Genomic DNA, 19,596 nt, shown 5'->3' on the forward strand with positions numbered 1-19,596 from the left:
GACTTCGGACTTCGGACTTCCCTTCGGAGTTCGACTTGTGCGCACAGTCCTAACAACAACCCCATTTGGGTTCAAACTCATCAGGTGTCCAGGTATATTATTCATTCATTCGCACTCAGTCATTCATGATACCCATCATCGCGACCCCACTGCTTTGTATCAGTATCTTCTGGGACCTGATGTGGACAACACATTCGAGGAGTTACAGGTTAATCCTGTGTGGATGATTGCAAGGGTGAGTCTTTTAAGATTGGGTGGCAGCATTTTCAGCTACATCACGTGATAAAAAATGTCACACTTTGCGGGTGAAATGAAAAGAATGGATGAAGGCTTGGCCTCGGGGCACAAATCTGCAAAACTAAAACTATCAAGTTATTGGAAATTGCTTTCCCAACAACTTGACAGTCTCTGATTTCTCAAAAGCAACACGAGGGGGGAGATGATAGCCCATTTGTGTAAGCACCACCAGCCAAAACCCTCTCTAGCACTCACAGGGGTGACAGCTTTTGGCTGGGGGCACGTGAGCATCACAGCGTGACCCTGGTGGCTGGATATGCACTCGCTCAATCTTATAATATCCTGAGATTTAAGGATCCATGTGCCATCAACATGAGCTAATGATATCATACTGACTAGGCACTTTGTGATACATACCTTGGGAAGTACTACACGAAAGACGCGGCAAGGTGATGTGTGTGTGAAAGTTGATTGTATGAAACAACCTTCACCTGAGGCTATCAGATCTGAGCGAGATTGGATGGTACCTTAGTTGTTTAGGGTAGTGTTAGGGAATATCCCAAAAGAGATGACTAGATAATACTTGATGATAGTCCCTGTTGAGACTAATAGCAGACCTATTGTAGGTCTTGTATGACAACTTGACTATGACTTGACAATGCAAAGTGGATCGCTCGAGGATGCCTCACTTCATGAACATAGACATATGCGTATGACTTAGAGAGCACTCAACTTCAGAGTGGGAAGAGATGGGGGAGAGAAAATCTTCTCCTCATCCTTTGAGGGATGGGGGTTTATATATTGTCTCTGTGGGAATTTCTACAAATATTGTCAAATATCATCTAAGTTATTGTGTCTGACTAGACAATAGAGAAGGAACAATAGAAACAGAATAATAAAAGGTAGGACAATAGAGAGAGGACAATAGAGACAGAATAATAGAGCTTAGGATAATAACATGAAGACAATAAGGGGAAGGGAATAATAAGGCTTAGACAATAAGGCAGTAGACAATAAGGGGAAGGGAATAATAGAGCATAGGACAATAATATGAAGACAATAAGGGGGAGGGAATAATAGAGCATAGGACAATAATATGAAGACAATAAGGGGGAGGGAATAATAAGTCTCAGACAATGAGACAGTAGATAGTAGAGTGGAAAAGTAAAGGAAATAGTACAATAGTGCTTGGAAATTTTCTCAAGGACAATGGGACTACAACAATGCTGAAGAACAATAGCTGAATAGGAACAATATGAGTCTGAACAATAGTTCATGGACAATAGGGGCATGCAAATGCAAGTCCAGGTGTGACCAAGATACAGTGAGTATACTTTCAGGTATCCAAGAATACATGCAGATGCGTTCAAGTGACAAGATAGTTCACAAGAGGTTGTTGTTTACTAGTCCCTAGTCCTCGACCTCATCATCCTCCTCATTGTTGAGGAGAATTCCCAATAGCCAGTCTTCCTCGTCATCCTCGTACTGGGGTTGCATATCAATGACCATCTGGTGGTCACCAGTTTCAATGACTAAATTGGAGAGGTCATCAGCCCAAATCTCCTGATCATCAAAATCGTACAGTTGACCAGGCCCCCGCAACAGGTACACTTTCTGCTCGGATTTACCTGAGTGAAGAGTGTCACTCTCGCTGAGAGTATCGGTGCACAGAGTTGTAGTCGTACCTTCTGATAGAAGAGACATGGTTTCGTCGAAGGGGAGGATGGCGAATGCGGTGTCTGGCCATGCAGGGCCATGATCGACAATGGGCTGACTGGGAGGAGAGTAGAAGAGATCTGAGATGATTGAAACTTCATCCGAGGTGACATCCTCATCAGAGGGTCCTTGCACGTAGAGCTCAAAGTGTACGTCAGAGAAGTTGGAAGGGGGTGTAGGAGGTCAGGGAATAGTGTACAAGTGGGCATTCCCAACTTCCTGGTTGCGTATGAGGACAGGACGACCTCCGTGCGTTATCATGTTCTGGATGCGAGGCTGGGTGTCCTCCTCATTCCCGAACGTCCGCATGACACTGTGACTTGGTGTCAGTCATACTTTGTGTGCGACAGAAGGACAGGAATATTGGCCCTCATCAAGGTCCCAAAGTGCAAGCGCAAGAAGTAGTCTGGGAGTTACAAGGAATATTATTCATGAAAGAAGTTGATGATATTTCAAAAGGCAAGCCACAATAATATGTAGTAACAAGTATTAATGAGTGATCACAAATGATACCATTGCCAACTTATGATGGGAGGATAATGATTTATGACCGAGTCGTAATGATTTATGACCAAGTGATAATGATTTATGACGAGTAATAACGATATATGACGATTTATGATGTGCATTATAAGCCACAAAGGGCGCATGGAGACATCAGTACAGGCACTAAATATAAGTGTAAAAGCACACACCACTACACATACCACCAACCAAGCTGAGAGCACTGCGTTGAATAGAGGACCTTCTTAACAGTGTATGAGCAATGCATGCAGCTTACAATGAAACTGGTGCACCATGACAGACAGACATCTGGAGATCCACAGTTGCAGGGGGGGCTAGGTGTACTGCACATCAGCACACGGTGGATGTTCAGCAATGAAGAACAAACAAACTTGAACACCCCTGGATTCTCACCTCAGAATGATGCCCTACAGAATATAAGCAACATGGGATAAATACATACTTACCCATCGTGACTGCCACCGACATCATACTGGGACCCTGGAATAGCATCTGAACCTGCAGATTGGATTAGTGACAGCTCCTAAACACGCATAGTGCAGACATACCAGATACACTACCGCATTCTCCGGCTGTCCTCAATCTATGAGCAGAATGAATTGCCTCAAGAGCAGGTCAAACGGAAGTGGGGGTGGCGAAAGAATCAGCATGGCCAATATATACGGACTACCGTGGGAACTATGTTAAACCCATCAAATGACACAAAGCAGGGTGACATGGTCACATTTCATTACACCACGTGGGCGTGATGTGATGGTCACTTTGTGCGTGATTTCTCCCTACAAGATCTGTTCTACTATGTATGGTGGGGGATGGCACTTTATGTCAACCCGCATTTTTGGGTTTCTTGCCTCCACATCAAAATTTTGTATACCAAAGTGCCCTCAATTCGCTCAAATCCACACACATGAGAAATCTGAAATAAGCGCCCAGAATGCGCCAAATTTGCGCCACATCAATGACACTTCAGTGAGCTGTGTTGACAAATTAGGGGGGCTAGTGGTATCCAGTAAGGCCCCGTTCGGTTGCTCTGGTAGGTTTCGGTTGGGTTTGGGTTTGCCCGCCAAAATGGAGTAGACGCTGGGTTTACTTCTATTGGCGTCTACTAATTTTGGCGGGCAAACCCAAACCCAACCGAAACCCAGCAGAGCTACCGAACGGGGCCTAAGTCACTGAGTGCTGTTTTTCTCATTGCACTAACTGCTCAAGGAAGAAGAACCAACCAACAACATCCCCCTGGCTCAGCTCATCCTATAGATGCTCGACATTACTATAAAAGGCTATGGCTTACATAAGCGAAATGCGCCAAATCAGGCCTCACAGCAATAAATTTTGGAATTTCGGAAAAGTGTCCCAGCAGATCGATAGAGGGACTTGTTCTGATGCTTTCTGCATACTTTTGATAACCTGGAAGTGTTGTGGGGGCAAGCCTTAGCGAGAGTACAAAGTGGCACAGACGCTCGCCAGAAAGTTCCGTCCCCCACCATAGTCCAGGAATTTCAGAGGATCTCATTGACACGAAAGCTGTACAATGGGCGGCGGTGGAGTAGCAGTACCACCGACCTGTCAGCACCCTTGAACCAGATGTGCAGAACCAAGGGTTCGATCCCCACCCCAGGACCCAGTCGTCCTAATTACCGCTGGGGGGTTTTAGTGGGTATGACCGGTCGGTTCTCGCTGGGTGAGTCCCACACTACTTTCAGAGCACGGCTGCACCCGAAGGCTCTGGAAGTGTGCATAAAGCATTTCCTCCCTTTGGATGGTGCTCGAATAACATAGGGGTTTGAAATCCCCTATCAATTTGCACTAAGTAATCTCTCAATGTGAGATTACACCAGCGTGCCTGATCCCCGCTCGGGGGTCCAGAGACTTGATGAACCTACGGGACAATAGTGACTCAAAGGCAAGTACGCTCCTCCAAAAAAAAAAAAAAAGAAAAGAAAGCTGATGACAGAAACGAGAAACAACAGGATAGCAGCCAGCCTAAAGCGCTGATAGATGCTGACGCGACCGCATTTCTTCGCCATCATTCAGTATAGTTCATGAGACTGCGCGCATTTTCTACCATTATCGCACCTAATACATCGGCGTTTTGACTGGGCCTCAAGGCCCTCCCAGTTAGACCAGCCGTTCGGGAGAACTGACCGGTGACGAGTTGAAGTCACGCAATGCTTACAGTTCTAGTGTTCTCACAATTGACGAGAATAGCAATAATCATTTTGACTGGTGTCCATATAGGAACACACTCATACACTTAAACTACAGGAGGCCGGCGACAACACCGACACGACAACATAATAATGAGGACAGCGACACACTGCGCTACTGCTGGTGGCATCACAGAATGCACTTGTCACACAAAATTAACCTACGGCTGTCCGCAGCGTCAGTACCAGAACTACTATCAGTCATTCTACAACATACAGCACCCAGTCGGCGGTCGGTGCGGATGTTTCTACAATACTTATATACTTTCACAATCCCAGCCGGGATGGTATGTCATCTTGGTCGCTTGCCGTTAGTCATCCCCTCTCTCTCACTCCATGGAGAAGAGGTCGTCGTCTTCGCCCGTGAGCACAGGTCCGCTCAACGGGCTCAATGAACCCTGAGGATGTGGACCGCGCCCGCTCGGGTTACGCGAGCCCAATCCAGGCGCTGCGACGCTGCCTGTCAATCAAACGAGCCATAAATGTGAAGCACCGTGCAATGAGAGTGGAAAAACACGCACGAGACGTAGCCGCAGAATACGACAATCGGGAGAACATGGTCTCTAAGCCGCCCAACGACGAACCCGGAGCACCCGCGCCAGCAGTCATCAGCGGAGGACCGTTGTTGATCTGGTCGAGCAAGCTCCCAGCCGTGGGCGACATGCTCGCCCAGTCGCCGGAGGTCGTGTGCGCATGACCTAGGCCCTTGGTCCCGGGAGAGAACCCACCGCCAAGTGGCGTCCTGCTGAGCATGCTCGACGACGATGGAGAAGGGATGACGGGCGGAGGTGGAAGTGCATGGATACGGGAATAGCCCGCGGCGAGACCCTGGGGAAGACTCTGCCCAGGCGCGTGTGCCTGCAACGCGCGCGACGATGGAGACATGGCACTCCGTTGGTCATCGAGACCTGGCATGAAAGGCTCGCCGCCAGGAATGGGTCTTGGAGCGGGACGGAGAGGCAGCTGCGCACCGTACGTGCTCGTCCGAGGTGGTGACATCGCAACACCGTTGAATTCGTGGCCGTACGCACTGGTCGAAAGGTTGTGTCCGGCGGCGGCGGCGGCGTACATGGAAGATAGGCCACCAACCATGGGTGGGCGCTGTGGCTTCGCGTTGATGTAGTGGTGGAGACCGGGAAGGAATGCGGCGGAAGCGTTCGACGGAGAAAGCATATCTTCCACAGTCCGAGCACCCAGACCGGAATTGGATGTGAATGAACTCGGCGTACCATTACCCAAGCCTCCTCCAAGGGGGCCAGCTGCCAGACCGGCGGCGTCGGGTGAGCCGACAGGGACTGCACCGTCAGCACCCCAGATAGACTTGATGTCCTGCAGGAGAGAAGGTGCGGGAACGGAGCGCGAGTAGCGATGGTGAGCTTCAGACCGCTGCTGGCTGGACTCGCGCTCCATGCCGACCATGTGGGGGCGAGTAGCGTTCGTGCGAGACATGCGCCTTGAGCGCTCCTCTGGAGTGAGGAGATCGGTGAGAGAGCCTGGGATGAACTCTTCGAGGTCGTCATCCTCGACGACGACCTCCTCCACGCCTATCCTGCGCACCATAACACGCTCCGAACCCCAGTTGCCGAGGGAGGCAGAGATGCCCGACCGACTGTAGTCTGATAGGCCATCGTCGTGTCTAGAGATGGTGAAGACAGTCTGCGTACCCGGGGCAGAGAAGGGCGAGGACGATATGGGATGGGTCTGTGGAGAAGTGCCCGGAGAGAAGCCGTTGATGCGTGCCGGACGACTGGAAGAGGACGAAGCACGGGGAGGGGAACCGATGGGACCGAAGTCAACTGCGGTGGAGGCGTCGCTGATTCGGCGAGGAGCAGAGGTGGTATGAGTGGGAAGCGGGGATGGAGATTCGCGATCTGGATGAGGTGTGGCTTCATCCGTGTTTGGATGAGGGTTCGAAGAGGGTTGCTCTGCTTCAAGTGGGGTAGAATCTGCAGTGACGGAAGGCTTGCCTTGGGCGGGGGCGGAGGGTAGCTTGTTGCTCTCGTCGGGAAGACCGAAGGAGGCGAAGTCGGTGTCCTTGACAGGAGGGGCGGGGGCAGAGGGGGAAAGAGTGGCCTTGAGGGGCATGGGGATGGGGGAGCGGGCGTTAGCACCGACTGAACGGGTCGGGGCGGTGGAACCGGAGAAGAGAGCGTTGCGGGACTGGCCACCAGCGGGAGCACCGTGATGAGAGGCTTTGTGAGGCTTTGATCTGGGACCGTCCTTCTGAGCACCACCGCCAGCGTTGGCGGCGAGCTGGGCAGCCTTCTTATTCTTGCGGTCCATGGACATGCTCTGGCCGGGAAGAACGTGTGCGAGGGCGCACTTGTGGCCGAACTTGCAGTTGCCCTTTACGAACCATGCGCAGACTTCTTTTTGCTGGCCTGGCTCGAGGACTTGGTGGGAGAAAGGGCAGGAAGAGCCTGCGGTACAAGAGCCGACCTTGAAAAATTTGCAGGGAACATGGGAGAGGTCTTTGGCTGGGAGGACGACGGGGGGAGTTCGATGAGGAAGGAAGAGGGCGAAGGCTGAGAATGGGGACGTACTCTTGGTGGACGACTTCTGTTTGGGACCCTTGTCCTTGTCTCGCTCCCGCTCCCTGTCGCCGCCGTCCCTGCCAGAGTCGGGGGCGGAGTCGTTGTCTTTGCGCTGCTTGTCTGCGGCGGGCATTTTTGGACGAGACGGGGAGGAGACGAAGGAGCGCAGGAAGGAGGAGGCGGAGAAGGAGGAGGAGGAGGAGAACGCGAGGATGTGGACTGAGAGGATGAGGGAAGCCGGCGGGACTCGTGCTCGTGCTCGTGCGCGTGCAGGTGCAGGTGCAGAGAAGGCCGATGCGTCCAGATCGGGAACCAGGCGCTCGGGCGTCTGTTGTTATTATCCTGTCCTGCTCGTTGCTCTCCTCCTCCTCCTCCTCCTCCTTCTCCTCCCATCGCGCCCCGCCATGGACGACCGGATGTCCTCGTTCGTCGTCGGCAGCAACTACCAGGTGCTCGATGTCATCGGCGAAGGCGCGTATGGCATCGTCTGGTCCGTCCCTTGCCCTCCCCGCCGCCTCCCGCCGCGCACTCATCAGCGTTCGCAGCTCCGCCCTCCATGTCCCGTCCCAGCGCAAGGTCGCCATCAAGCGCATAACCCCCTTCGACCACTCCATGTTCTGTCTCCGCACCCTCCGCGAGATCAAGCTCCTCCGCCACTTCCATCACGAGAACATCATCTCAATACTCGACATCCTCCGGCCCCCCTCCCTCGCTGACTTCAAGGAGGTCTACCTCGTCCAGGAACTCATGGAGACCGATCTCCACCGCGTCATCCGCACCCAGCAGCTCAGCGACGACCACTGCCAATACTTCATCTATCAGGTCCGTCTCCTCCCTTTGCGGTGGCGCATTCCTCTCCCTGCTCACCCGTGCCTCTCGCGACGACCTCCGGACCTTGCGATACATCCCACTCCGCGCGAACTCAGACCCTCCGCGCACTCAAGGCCCTCCATTCCGCCGACGTCCTCCATCGTGACCTCAAGCCCTCCAACCTTCTACTCAACGCCAATTGCGACCTCAAGGTCAGTGCTCTCCCCTCCGCGCCTGAACCTTAACTCCGCCCGTATCAGACGACCTCATCCCCTTGCACGCGCCACATAGCTCTGTGACTTTGGCCTCGCGCGCTCCGCCCGTCCTCCCCCAAACGTCGCCAACGACAGCAGTACCTTCATGACTGAATACGTCGCGACAAGGTCCGTCATTCCCTCTGTCCGTCACCTGGCAGCGCTATCCGATACCCGCTTCCGCCAAGCTCGTGCCCTCGACTATTTTTGTCCATCCCCCTTCCTCCCACTTACCCGAGTCCGCAGGTGGTACCGTGCACCAGAGGTCATGCTCACCTTCAAAGAGTACACGCGCGCCATCGATATCTGGAGCGTTGGTTGCGTGCTTGCAGAGATGCTCAGCGGAAAACCGCTCTTCCCAGGCCGCGACTGTGCGTCCACAATTCTTGGCTATTGTGTGTCCCTCCACAGCACTGACGGAACAAGCAAATCACAGATCATCACCAGCTGTCGATTATCCTCGATATCCTTGGCACGCCCTCGCTCGATGACTTTTATGCGATCACCTCGCAGCGGTCAAGAGAATACATCCGCGCGCTCCCCTTCCGGAAGAAGAAGCCGTTCAGCCAGCTCTTCCCGGGTGCCAACCCCCAGGTACGTTTTGGCGCGTTGACGCTAGCTTTCCTGTGCAGGGTTTCGCGCTCTTGTGCTCCAATACGAATCCACGAGCGTGTCGACGGGCTCGGACCGTATATGCACAGCAGACGCACACGCTCACACTTCATTTTCGCAGGCGATCGATCTGATGGAGAAGTGCTTGACATTCTCGCCCAAACGGCGGATCGAGGTCGAGGAAGCGTTGAAGCACCCATACTTGGAGGCGAGTGCATTGGATGGCCGCAGCGTGTTGGACAGATCCTGACAGTGTGCGTGTGCAGGCGTACCACGACCCGTCAGACGAGCCCACGGCGGAGCCATTGGACCCAAGCTTCTTCGACTTTGACAACGGCGATCCCCTGGGCAAGGAAGACCTGAAAGGTGCGCGACATGTCGTGTCCTGTGGTCGAGGATGTGCTGACACGGTGCGTGCCAGTGCTGATCTACGAGGAAGTGACGAAACCACGCCCGCCACCGGGGACGCAGTGACCTCGGCTGTGGATGGCGGCTGCTGGTGGATATACCCTGGAGGAGAGAAATCTGAAGTGTGCGATACTCTGTATATTTTGCTTCTGCATGCGACTGCGACCGTATACTAAGGTGTTATACGGGTATATGTATCAAGTATAATAACATCGTCTGTGACGTCATCCCCCTGCAATCCCCGTCTGCTATATATGCCATTGCCTCCCCAACGCCAGCTCTCGACCCGTCTCTTCTTCATCGCGCATACATACACGCATACAACGACCATGAGCAAGCCGTTCGACAAGGTGCGCCCGCCGTGTCCAACGTCCCACCCGTCGTCCTCACCATCCCTGCACAGATCGGTGTAGTAGGCGCCGGCTCAATGGGCGGGAGCATGGCCATGCTCTTCGCTGAGCACGGACTTCAAGTCTCCGTGTACGACGTCGCCGACAAGAATATCGACTCACTCACCGAACGCCTCAATGACCCCACCTCAGGACTCACGCCCGACCTCCACCAGCGCGTCGCGGGCTTCAAGGACCTCTCCCAGTTCATGCACTCGCTCGGGGGCAAGGACACCGACAAACTCCTCGTCTTCAGCATCCCGCACGGCAGCGCCGCGGACAAGGTCATCTCCGAGATCCGACCCCACCTCTCGCGCGGCGACATCATCCTCGACGGCGGAAACGAGTGGTACGAGAACGCGCAGCGGCGCCAGCGCGAGCTCGCCCCCGACGGCATCGCGTACCTCTCCATGGGTGTCTCTGGAGGCTACCAGTCCGCGCGGCGTGGACCGTCCATCTCTCCTAGCGGCGACAAGGACGCGGTCGAGCGCGTCATGCCGCTGCTGCAGCAGTTCGCAGCAAAGGACGCCAAGAGCGGCAAGGCGTGCGTCGCGAACCTGGGCCCGGCGGGATGCGGGCACTACGTGAAGATGGTGCACAACGGGATTGAGCAGGGCATCTTGGGCGTGGTGAACGAGGCATGGGAGCTGCTCTACAAGTGCCTGCACACGGACCTGGACACGATTGCGCATATATTCAGGAAGTGGGAGGAGGAGGGTGAACTTGTGCGTGTCCTACTTGACTCCATCTGTCGAGAGTCGACGCTTACATCTGAACCTGAAGAAGCGGAACTTCCTGGTAGGCATTGGGGCGGATATATGCGGTCGGCCGAAGGAGAACGGGGAACGCGGCCATGTGGTCAACGAGGTGCAGGACAAGGTTGTGCAGGATGCAGACGATAGTGAAGGTACGTACCAGCCTGGTCTTATATCCGCGAGGCAAGAAGAGAGGACATCGTCCTGCAGGTACCGGGATCTGGTCAGTCATGGAGGCAGCAAAGCGGCACGTCTCTGCGCCGACGATTGCGAGCGCGCACTTCTTCCGGATCACATCCGCCGACCGCGCTCAACGGATGGAGGTCGTCGAGGCGCTAGGCGAGTCGATTGGAGCGGCCAGGAAGCAGCACTTGGAGTCGAAGGCGAGGACAGAATTCATCGAGGACCTACGGTTGGCCGTTTACTGCGCTACGCTGGCATCGTTCGCGCAGGGCTTGAACCTGATTGCGCGGGCGAGCGCAGACGAGGGGTGGAACGTGAACCTGGCGGAGTGCATGCAGATTTGGCGGGAGGGGTGCATCATTCGTTCGGAGCACATCGCCGACGTACTGCAGCCTGCGCTTGAAGCGTCGCCTGGGGTGACGAACGTACTGAGTCTTGAAGCCCTGGCGGAGGAAATCAAGCGGACGGTTCCCTACCTGCGGAAAGTGGTCCAGGATGGACTAGAGTGGAACGCGCACATGTGAGTGACAGAATTCGGAGTTTAGACATACGATCGTCAGTAGATCTCATGAGTTCCGGTTATTGACAGGCCGGCGCTGAGCGCGAGCTTGGAGTATTTCAAGTACTGCGGGGGGAAGCACCTGCCGAGCCAGTTCATGGAGGCAGAGCTGGACTACTTTGGAGCGCACTCGTACGACCTCAAGTCGGAGGGCGATGGCGAGGTGAAGAAAGGTGGGTGGTCAAGATCTGTGGGCGAATGCAAGGGGCTAACGCAGGGCTAACGTGCGGAATGCAGGCAAGCATCACTTTGAGTGGAAGCCGGCGTAGACGAGACTAGAGCGGGCGCGACTGGCCAGTGGCCCCTGTACTTGTAGAGTACATACATAGCGTAAGAATACATACGCTCTGTCGGCCGATGGCGAATGGGCTGGCTGTGATTGTGAGTTGTGTGCGGGGGTGGGGAAAGCCCGCAGCCACGTGAATATTGATCTGTGCGGGGGAGCGCCGTCGCCTGTCGCCTGTCCTGCTCTCGACCGCGTCCTCGGAATCGTCCCGGATGCGCTCTCCTCTCTCTCCTCCTCCTCATCCCAAGTCCCATGCTGCTTGTCTCTTGACCACCACCTCCTCCCACCCCCGCCTCTCCTTCTCCAGCCCCCAGCCATGTTCCGCATCTCCTCCAGTCTCTGGGAGAGAATACACCACTATGCGTCCTTTCCACAGACCGGAGGTACGCACCCAACACGTAAACGTCCACCACCCGTCTCATCTCTCTTTCAGTCTCCCTGCAGCAGATGGTCCTCTTCGGCCAGAATCCCAGTCAGGGAACGCTCCTCAGAGGCAGCCAGTTCCTCCTCGGTGCGTTTCGCCACCCTTCGCATCCCTCATCTGGTCGTCTCACTCCCTTCCAGAGGAGCTTCCTGTCCGTCTCGCCCACAGAGTGAAGGAGCTTGACCAGCTGCCCCACAATCTCAGCGACATGCCCTCCATCAACAAGGTCAAGAACTGGTATGCCCAATCCTTCGAGGTTTGTTCTCTCCCCCTGCCTGCCTTCTCCACCACGCCCCTTACACTCCCTTCCACCCCCTTCCAGGAGCTCATTTCCTTCCCCCCAATACGGTTACCCCCTCATATCCGCGCCGCACTCATGGCTCCCCCAACCGACCCCGTTGCTCTTCCCGAATCCCACCCGAATCCCTCGTTACAGTACCAGTACTACTCTGACGACTATGGCGGTGTGCCCCCTACCGGCCTTGGCATCGTATCCACCCCCAAGAACGGGAACGGTCGCAGCAACGGTAACAGCCAAAAGATGCGCATCCCGATGGAACGCAGGTGAGCTTGGCGCCTTCTCCCTCTTCTCGCTTCGCCCTCCGCGCCGGTGGAGCAACCTGCTCGCTCCCGCGTCTCCTCGCCGACGCGCCCTCGCGTCGCGCTGCACCCTTCCCTGCCGACTTGGCTCAACACCTTCCACAGGTACTATGCCAACACCTCTCACGTCAAGGAGTGGCCACCCGAGGTCCGAGAGTACAATCGCTCCTTCACCAAGGCGCTCGAGTCCATCAAGAAGCGCCACGACCCGACCGTGACCACAGTCGCCCAGGGTGTCCTCGAGTGGAAACGCTCCCGGAATGCACGCAACATCAACCTCGACGTCCAGCACTGGCTCGACCGCTTCTACATGTCGCGCATCGGTATCCGATTCTTGATCGGCCAACGTACGTCTACCGCGCCGGTCGTTCTGGAGCGGACACGCACTTACGCCTAGTCGGCACAGACATTGCCTTGAACACGCTGCAGCCCCACCCAGACTATGTCGGCATCATCTGCACCCGCGCCGTAAGTCCGCTTCACTCACCCCTAGTCGCCAAGCGATGCTCACGTTTGCGGAACTAGAGCGTGCATGACATTGTCCATGAGGCAATAGAGAACGCACGGTACGTCACATGCCTTCGCACGGTTCCCCACGAGGGGGCGGCGACTGACCGCGGACCCTCAGATTCGTCTGCGAAGAGCACTATTCGATGTTCAAGGGACCTCCTGTCCAGCTAATCTGTCCGAAGGACCTGCACTTTGCCTACGTACCCGGACACCTATCGCACATCTGTTTCGAGCTGCTCAAGAACTCGCTCCGTGCCGTGGTCGAGCGCTTCGGCCCCGAAAACGAGGACATGTTCCCGCCCATCAAGGTCATAGTCGTTGAAGGCAAGGAGGACATCACGATCAAGATCTGCGACGAGGGCGGCGGCATCCCGCGCTCCGCCATCCCGCTCATCTGGACATACATGTACACCACCATGGAGGGCCAGAACATTGACCAGGACTTTGACGCGTCCGACTTCAAGGCTCCCATGGCTGGCTTCGGATACGGACTGCCACTGTCGCGCCTGGTGAGTTTCATTTCAATCCTTGGACGCCGTGGGGTGCATTCACGATCTCTGAGCAGGGTCGCCTGCCGCGGCCCTCGGAGAGACGTTGCGCCTTCTATGAATCTGAATAGATTTGCTGACCCACGCTCTACAGTATGCACGGTACTTCGGGGGCGATCTGCGCCTCATCTCCATGGACGGGTTTGGCACGGACGTGTACATCCACCTGAATAGGCTCTCGAGCAACCGGGAGCCCCTGCCGTGATCATGTCACCCAGACTGCTGGGCACCTGGAAGACCGGGGCTGCATTGCACCCCGGGATCTGATCGACGCCAGCGATCGGTGGCAGTGGCGGGAGCGGATGGGAACGAGATTGCGGTGCGCGGGTGGCTGAGTGAGATTTGGGAGATGCGAGGCAAAGGGGCGGCCGGCGGGGGAAGGCGGGAACGAGTGCGCACATAATACCACGCGGTGGGGACGCGAAGCCGCGATATATACTGTACTATCTGCTCTGGGCATGGCTGTTGGGCTACCTATTTACACGACTTGTACACTCTTTCTCGCATCGGCATCTGTACGAATATAACTCACGAGACTTGCGATGATCGACGCTCGAGCATGAAGCGGCTACATGGATATATGTATATAATCTACATCAACCCCGTTGCGCGTGCATTGTCCGTCCGGGGACGACTAATCGTACACCAAAGTCCCGCTGTAAGATATATTGTACTATGCAGAATGCGTGAGACCTTGAGGGGCATATAATGGCAGGCAGAGCGAAACCACACTGGAGACTACGATAGAATAGCACGAATGACTATGTGAGACCGACTATGCGAGACCGATACGAGACGATAGCTAGCGAGATGAGATGCGGCGATGCGACACGGCGTGATGGGACACAACACACAACACAGCAAGATATGTACACTGTTTAAACCACGTAACCACAAGTCCCTTGTCCTAAACCCCCCGTCCTTACGCGCCGCCTCCCCCAGGGTCGCGGATAATGTCATCCCACGTGCGCTTCATGGGGACAGCGGAGAAGCTCCCAGGACGAGTGTGCATCACACTCGCAGCTCCCTGACCGCCGCCGCCGCCGTGGTCGGTCTGATCGTAGTACGAACTCCAGCCTTGAAGCGACGAATCGGTCGAGTGCTGCATGCGCTGAGGCGGGTACATGCCCGCTTCGCCAAGCGGCGGAGCGTCATAGTTCTGCGACGCGGCGGGCGGAGGCATGGGTGGCGGCGGAAGTTGCTGCTGCTGGACGGCCGTACGCTGACGGGGCATCGGCGGCTGCGGAGCAGTGGTGTGATACGTCCGCGACGCCTGCGTCGGCGCCGTGCGTGGATATCCCTGCCCGTTCGACACAAAGCGGACGTTCAGTGCGACCTGCTGCTGCTGGGACGGCTGGATGGGGGGAGCCTCGGCATAGGCAGGGACGCTCATCGTCGAATGCGACCGGCCGTGCACTACACCGCCCGCCGACGGGCCGGTAGACGACGATGCGGGACTGGCGGACTGCTTCCTCCGCATCTTCTTGGCGAGGCCGGCTTCGAGGGCATGAACCTCCTCCGCGAGCCTCTGGTTGCGGAACTTGAGCTGCTGGAGCTCGTACTGCCAGCTGCTGCCGCGCTCGATCTCCGTCTCCTCGAATACGCTCTCCACGAGCGGGTGGGTGATGGGGTTTGCGGGTGGGGGCGCACCTGCGCTGCCGTCGCAGAGTTTGACCTGGCAGACAATGGGCGCCTGGAAGGCCGGATCTCCAGCATGGCTTGGGCGGCCACCGTTCGGGGACATCTGGCGCGAGCGATAGAGGACGACATGGACGGAAACGATAGAACCATCTTTGGTGAGGGCATCACACGCGAGGCCGGAGCTTTCGCTTCCGCCAGCGTCGGCTAGGACCTTGGTCATCTCGACGCCGATAGCCATATGAACTTCTTGGGACGAATTCCCGGTGACAAAGTCGGCGAGGGGCTTGCCAATGACCTCGCCCGCGCCCCAGCCCAGAACGTCGCGGACGGCGGCGCCTACGTAGAGGAATGTGGCGTTGGTGCTGAGCAGACCCCAAAACTCTCGTTCTACAAAGGAGCGCCCATCTGCGCCCTCGTCCGCATCATGAGACGTCAGAGAAGCTGATGATGGTTGGGTTCGAGGCATCGGCGGAACGAGGCCGCCAGCGCGAGAGATGGGACCCCATTCGAGACGGGGCATATGGCGGAGGCGTCCGCTGAGGATGATGGCCTTGCGCCCCTTGCCGGGTTCGACGTGGAGCCTTCCTCGACACTCGACCCAGACGTAGCCGCTGCCCTTTGCCTGCATGCGGAAGAGCAGGTCGACCGGACGGGGGGCGATGGAAGAAGGCGAGAGGCCGTCTGAGCTGCCGCCGGCGCCGCCTGGAGGGCCTGCCAAGGAGGGCGGAGGAGTTGGAGCACCGTTGGTCGTGAGAAGAGAGGGGCCGGGGGTTACGGAAGCCTCCTTGAGTTCACGCATGAGAGGGACGCAGTCAGCAGGGTGGCAGAACTCTGTGAGAGAGCGCCCGACGAGCTCGTCGGGATCGTAGCCGAGAACATGGCGGACAGCGGGGGCGACGTAGAGGAAGGCGCCCTTTAGGGAGACGACGAGGAGAAAGTCGGGAGAGCGGTCGAGAAGGAACATGTGGAGGGGCTTGTTGCCGTCATAGGGATCGAGGACGATAGGCTCTGGAGGATTTGTGGAGAGAGCGATAGCGGTGGAAGCATGGGTAGAGGTGGAGAGGTGGAAGGAGGCGGTGAAAGCCGAGTCGGAAAGAAGGGCGCGGAGATCCTTGGACATGCCGCGCATGGTGAGAGAAGAGGTGCGCCAGTCGCGAGGAGGAAGGGCGGAAGAGGCAAGGGCCTTGTCGGAGTAGTTTACGACGTATGAGCCGTCCTTTAGCTTTGAGAGGATGGATTTTGGCTGTTCAGTGAGGTCTACCTGGAAGCCGATGTGGTAGACGACGTCGTCTGCTTCATCGGGGGAATTGTTGACGCCGCCGCGAAGAGGGATGACAGATACCATGTTGATGAAGGCGGAGCCGTCCTTGCGGTAGTTGATGACAGAGACCTGGCACTCCTTGTCAGCGATGATGTTCTTGCGCATGCAGTTTACGGCCTCGCGGGAGGTGTGTAAGCGATCCTGGCCACGGTGGAGGAGGCCGCCGGGGGCCTGGAGGAAGCGACAGTTGCGACCGAGGACCTCATGTTCATCGTAGCCGGTGAGCTTGAGGAAAGAGGGGGACGCGTAGACTAGGAGGAGGTGAGGAACGAAAGGGAAGAGAGAGAAGAGAGGGACGGACCTATGGGGGCGTCGAAGCGACGAGTATCAGTGACTACGAAGGAGCAGGAGAGGTCGACGGGGCCGAGGTAGACCTTGGGGTAGGGGCGGGTAGCGACGCGGGCGAGGAGAGAGATGAGATCAAAGCCGGAGGCGGAGTATATGGGGAGGCCGAGGGCAGAGGGGATAGAGAGGGGAAGTTGGGGCGGGAAGGGGGGAGGATCTGGATGGTGAATGGAGTAGGGAGGGGGGAGAGCAGAGGGAGGGATGGGGAAAGCGGAGGAAGCGGACTGGGGAGAGGCGGAGGAGGAGGCGGAGGAGACGGGATGGTAGGCAGGAGGGAGGGGGCTGGAGAAGGGGTGAGGGGACGGGAGGAGAAGGAGAAGGAGAGATACGCACAATGGGGGGTTAACGTTGTAAGGGTCTGTGTTGTTGAACCAGGAGAGGGAAGAGCTCGGGGGACAGAGACCAGCAGGAAGAGCCTCTGCACCACCACCCGGGGGGACGGCGGGAGGGTTGAAGAGATTGGGGAGCTGGAAGTGGACCTGGGTGGAAAAGGCGTGGTGGTCGAGGTCATCGTCTGGGTGAGCGTCGCGCTCGTTGGACTGGAGATACCGCGAGAACGGCATGGCGGGCGTCGGTCAACAGGGCGCCGCGGATGGGCTGAGGATGCTGGACGACGGCGACGGGGAGGGCGAGGGCGAGGAGGAGGAGAGGAAGAGAGAGCGGCGGAAGCGCTTCCTCATTTCTGTCATTCCACGCTGCCGCATATGGACGTGGGCGTCTGGGCGAGTCCGTTCGATTCGCACTTTGGCTGCGACCCAGCGTCCTCGCCGAGCTGGCCGTTGCTCGCATGCGTTGACGTCATTGACGCTCACAGCGTGCGCGACTGGACTGAGAGACGGGCAGGAGACGGAGGAGGAGGAGGAGGGAGACGGAGACGGAACCGGAGATCGCTGTCCCGATACAGGCGTCATCGATATATGTACATATCTCGTCCCACTCGTCTCTCTCTGCTCTCTCTTCCTCCTTCTCCTGCTCTCTGCTCTCTGCTCGCTCTTGCAGCTCTCGTCAACGATGGGTATCCTCGACATCGTCCCTGTACGTACTCCCACCCTCCCAGATCTCGCCTAGATCCCTCGCTAACCTCCTCTTCGCCTCCAGGCTGGTGTCCTGACCGGCGACAACGTTCGCAAGCTCTTCGACTACGCAAAGGAGAACCAGGTGCCTTCCCTCCCCTCCTCCATCCGCCTCCACTTTCTCATCCTCCCCCGCCACAGTTCGCTATCCCCGTCAGTCTCTTTTCCATCCCTACTTCCTCCCCGTTCTCCACTTAACCCCATCGTACCATCTCCAGGCCATCGTAAGTTTTCTTCTCCCTACTCCCTTCGCGTCTAATGCCCTATCATCATCTAGAACGTCACCTCCTCTTCCGTAGCCAACGCCGTTCTCGAGGCCGCTCGGTATGTCCCCTCCAACCCAAGTCCTCACCTCCGTGCCTTCTTTTTAACTCCCCTCCCAGTGACATCAAGTCCCCCATCATTATCCAGGTCTCCCAGGGCGGCGCCGCCTTCTTCGCAGGCAAGGGCCTCCCCAACGACAAGCAGCAAGCTTCCATCGCAGGTGCTATCGCCGCTGCCCACCATGTCCGCATCGTAGCCAAGGAATACGGCGTGTCCGTACCTCCTTCCCCGTAATCACATGCTCCCTTACATCCGCTCACTTTCCCCTCACACAGTCCCGTCGTCATGCACTCCGACCACTGCGCCAAGAAGCTCCTTCCCTGGTTCGACGGCATGCTCGCCGCAGACGAGGCCTACTTCAAGGAGCACCAGGAGCCCCTCTTCTCCTCCCACATGCTCGACCTCTCCGAGGAGTCCAAGGAGGACAATATCGCTGAATGCGTCCGCTACTTCAAGCGCATGGCCCCCCTCGGCATCTGGCTCGAGATGGAGATCGGCATCACCGGCGGTGAGGAAGACGGCGTCGACAACACCGGCGTAGACAACTCCCGCCTCTACACCCAGCCCGAGGACATCTGGGACGTCTACTCGGCCCTCTCCGCCGTCAGCCCCAACTTCTCCATTGCCGCTGCCTTTGGCAACGTACACGGCGTTTACAAGCCGGGCAACGTCCGTCTTCACCCTGAGCTCCTCAACAAGCACCAGCTCTACGCAGAGCAGAAGCTCAGCAAGAAGAAGCCCCTCTACCTCGTCTTCCACGGTGGCTCTGGCTCCACCAAGGACGAGATCAAGACCGCCGTCCAGAACGGCGTCGTCAAGATGAACGTCGACACCGACACCCAGTGGGCGTACCTCAGCGGTGTCCGCGTAAGTGCTCCTCCTCCCCCCTCGCTCGCCCTAACCGCACCCGTGGCTGACAGCTGCAATGACGTACAGGACTTTGTTCAAAAGAAGTCGGGCTACCTGCAGACACAGGTCGGCAACCCCGAGGGCGCAGACAAGCCGAACAAGAAGGTGCGCACGCACGGCGGCAGTATCCGCTGAATGACTGAACTCAATGACGTCCATGCAGTACTACGACCCCCGTGTCTGGGTGCGCGAAGGCGAGAAGACGCTCGTCGAGCGTGTCAAGGAGGCTTGCGCCGATCTTGGCAACACGAGTGAGTGCCTCTATCTCGCTCCGCTCTTGCTCCGGACCGCAATAACTGACGAACCGCTGTCAGACCGTCTGTAAGCCGGCATAGGCGCGGGACGGGGACGTTGATTGTACGCATGGCGACTGAAGTGGTCAAAGAGAAGAAGCTGCAGCTCTGTACACTTATGTCCGAATACATC

The 19,596-nt window shown here is 56.9% G+C and overlaps 7 protein-coding genes across 7 annotated transcripts; 4 read left to right on the forward strand and 3 right to left on the reverse strand.

The window, feature by feature from the left end:
• Nucleotides 1–1,647: 1,647 nt before the first annotated feature.
• On the reverse strand, nt 1,648–3,196 carry L226DRAFT_527366 (uncharacterized protein; the record flags this gene model as incomplete). Its single annotated transcript, XM_067679108.1, has 10 exons — nt 1,648–1,865; nt 1,923–2,011; nt 2,153–2,266; nt 2,290–2,359; nt 2,661–2,680; nt 2,735–2,766; nt 2,872–2,885; nt 2,925–2,976; nt 3,027–3,050; nt 3,146–3,196. 10 exons carry the CDS (start codon nt 3,194–3,196, stop codon nt 1,648–1,650), a joined length of 684 nt encoding a protein of 227 aa, XP_067528790.1.
• A 1,479-nt stretch (nt 3,197–4,675) lies between these two features.
• Nucleotides 4,676–7,490, reverse strand: L226DRAFT_517423 (uncharacterized protein). Its single transcript, XM_067678514.1, has 3 exons — nt 7,229–7,490; nt 5,207–7,162; nt 4,676–5,145 (listed from the first exon to the last, which is right to left on the reverse strand). The coding sequence occupies exons 1-3, from the start codon at nt 7,350–7,352 to the stop codon at nt 5,015–5,017; spliced, it is 2,211 nt and encodes a 736-aa protein (XP_067528791.1). The 5' UTR covers nt 7,353–7,490; the 3' UTR covers nt 4,676–5,014.
• Nucleotides 7,491–7,593: 103 nt separating this feature from the next.
• Nucleotides 7,594–9,568, forward strand: L226DRAFT_495948 (mitogen activated protein kinase-like protein). Its single transcript, XM_067677538.1, has 9 exons — nt 7,594–7,709; nt 7,765–8,041; nt 8,146–8,241; nt 8,321–8,412; nt 8,530–8,654; nt 8,720–8,877; nt 9,017–9,103; nt 9,162–9,261; nt 9,317–9,568. Exons 1-9 carry the CDS (start codon nt 7,624–7,626, stop codon nt 9,367–9,369), a joined length of 1,074 nt encoding a protein of 357 aa, XP_067528792.1. The 5' UTR covers nt 7,594–7,623; the 3' UTR covers nt 9,370–9,568.
• Nucleotides 9,569–9,604: 36 nt separating this feature from the next.
• Nucleotides 9,605–11,458, forward strand: L226DRAFT_495953 (6-phosphogluconate dehydrogenase decarboxylating; the record flags this gene model as incomplete). The annotated part of the gene is made up of 6 exons (XM_067677539.1): nt 9,605–9,653; nt 9,707–10,417; nt 10,476–10,599; nt 10,658–11,150; nt 11,220–11,362; nt 11,427–11,458. The coding sequence occupies exons 1-6, from the start codon at nt 9,633–9,635 to the stop codon at nt 11,456–11,458; spliced, it is 1,524 nt and encodes a 507-aa protein (XP_067528793.1). The 5' UTR covers nt 9,605–9,632.
• A 208-nt stretch (nt 11,459–11,666) lies between these two features.
• On the forward strand, nt 11,667–14,164 carry L226DRAFT_540863 (alpha-ketoacid dehydrogenase kinase). The gene is made up of 9 exons (XM_067681954.1): nt 11,667–11,858; nt 11,909–11,986; nt 12,040–12,155; nt 12,222–12,463; nt 12,605–12,846; nt 12,906–12,967; nt 13,025–13,065; nt 13,128–13,518; nt 13,652–14,164. Exons 1-9 carry the CDS (start codon nt 11,792–11,794, stop codon nt 13,760–13,762), a joined length of 1,350 nt encoding a protein of 449 aa, XP_067528794.1. The 5' UTR covers nt 11,667–11,791; the 3' UTR covers nt 13,763–14,164.
• A 315-nt stretch (nt 14,165–14,479) lies between these two features.
• Nucleotides 14,480–17,607, reverse strand: L226DRAFT_555605 (uncharacterized protein; the record flags this gene model as incomplete). The annotated part of the gene is made up of 3 exons (XM_067683067.1): nt 17,198–17,607; nt 16,821–17,146; nt 14,480–16,770 (listed from the first exon to the last, which is right to left on the reverse strand). The coding sequence occupies exons 1-3, from the start codon at nt 17,425–17,427 to the stop codon at nt 14,480–14,482; spliced, it is 2,847 nt and encodes a 948-aa protein (XP_067528795.1). The 5' UTR covers nt 17,428–17,607.
• Nucleotides 17,608–17,875: 268 nt separating this feature from the next.
• On the forward strand, nt 17,876–19,495 carry L226DRAFT_473781 (fructose-bisphosphate aldolase; the record flags this gene model as incomplete). The annotated part of the gene is made up of 9 exons (XM_067676541.1): nt 17,876–17,899; nt 17,963–18,022; nt 18,079–18,090; nt 18,156–18,161; nt 18,215–18,261; nt 18,321–18,473; nt 18,537–19,128; nt 19,198–19,275; nt 19,334–19,495. 9 exons carry the CDS (start codon nt 17,876–17,878, stop codon nt 19,493–19,495), a joined length of 1,134 nt encoding a protein of 377 aa, XP_067528796.1.
• Between the last annotated feature and the right edge of the window lie 101 nt (nt 19,496–19,596).

Source organism: Lentinus tigrinus (genome assembly GCF_003813185.1).
Source record: "Lentinus tigrinus ALCF2SS1-7 unplaced genomic scaffold L226scaffold_69, whole genome shotgun sequence".
Lineage (NCBI taxonomy): Eukaryota > Fungi > Basidiomycota > Agaricomycetes > Polyporales > Polyporaceae > Lentinus > Lentinus tigrinus.

What these genes read in the sequence shown, in the direction of transcription:
- L226DRAFT_517423 (XM_067678514.1), bottom strand. Translation starts at nt 7,352, where the DNA reads ATGCCCGCCGCAGACAAGCAGCGCAAAGACAACGACTCCGCCCCCGAC. An exon ending in ACAGAAGTCGTCCACCAAGA is followed by an intron (nt 7,163 to 7,228) that starts GTACGTCCCCAT and finishes TCGTCCTCCCAG; the next exon opens with CCAAAGACCTCTCCCATGTT. An exon ending in GTATTCTGCGGCTACGTCTC is followed by an intron (nt 5,146 to 5,206) that starts GTGCGTGTTTTT and finishes TTTGATTGACAG; the next exon opens with GCAGCGTCGCAGCGCCTGGA.
- L226DRAFT_495948 (XM_067677538.1), top strand. Translation starts at nt 7,624, where the DNA reads ATGGACGACCGGATGTCCTCGTTCGTCGTCGGCAGCAACTACCAGGTG. An exon ending in GCCAATACTTCATCTATCAG is followed by an intron (nt 8,042 to 8,145) that starts GTCCGTCTCCTC and finishes GCGCGAACTCAG; the next exon opens with ACCCTCCGCGCACTCAAGGC. An exon ending in GGGCAAGGAAGACCTGAAAG is followed by an intron (nt 9,262 to 9,316) that starts GTGCGCGACATG and finishes GGTGCGTGCCAG; the next exon opens with TGCTGATCTACGAGGAAGTG.
- L226DRAFT_540863 (XM_067681954.1), top strand. Translation starts at nt 11,792, where the DNA reads ATGTTCCGCATCTCCTCCAGTCTCTGGGAGAGAATACACCACTATGCG. An exon ending in GTCCTTTCCACAGACCGGAG is followed by an intron (nt 11,859 to 11,908) that starts GTACGCACCCAA and finishes TCTCTCTTTCAG; the next exon opens with TCTCCCTGCAGCAGATGGTC. An exon ending in GCATCATCTGCACCCGCGCC is followed by an intron (nt 12,968 to 13,024) that starts GTAAGTCCGCTT and finishes TTGCGGAACTAG; the next exon opens with AGCGTGCATGACATTGTCCA.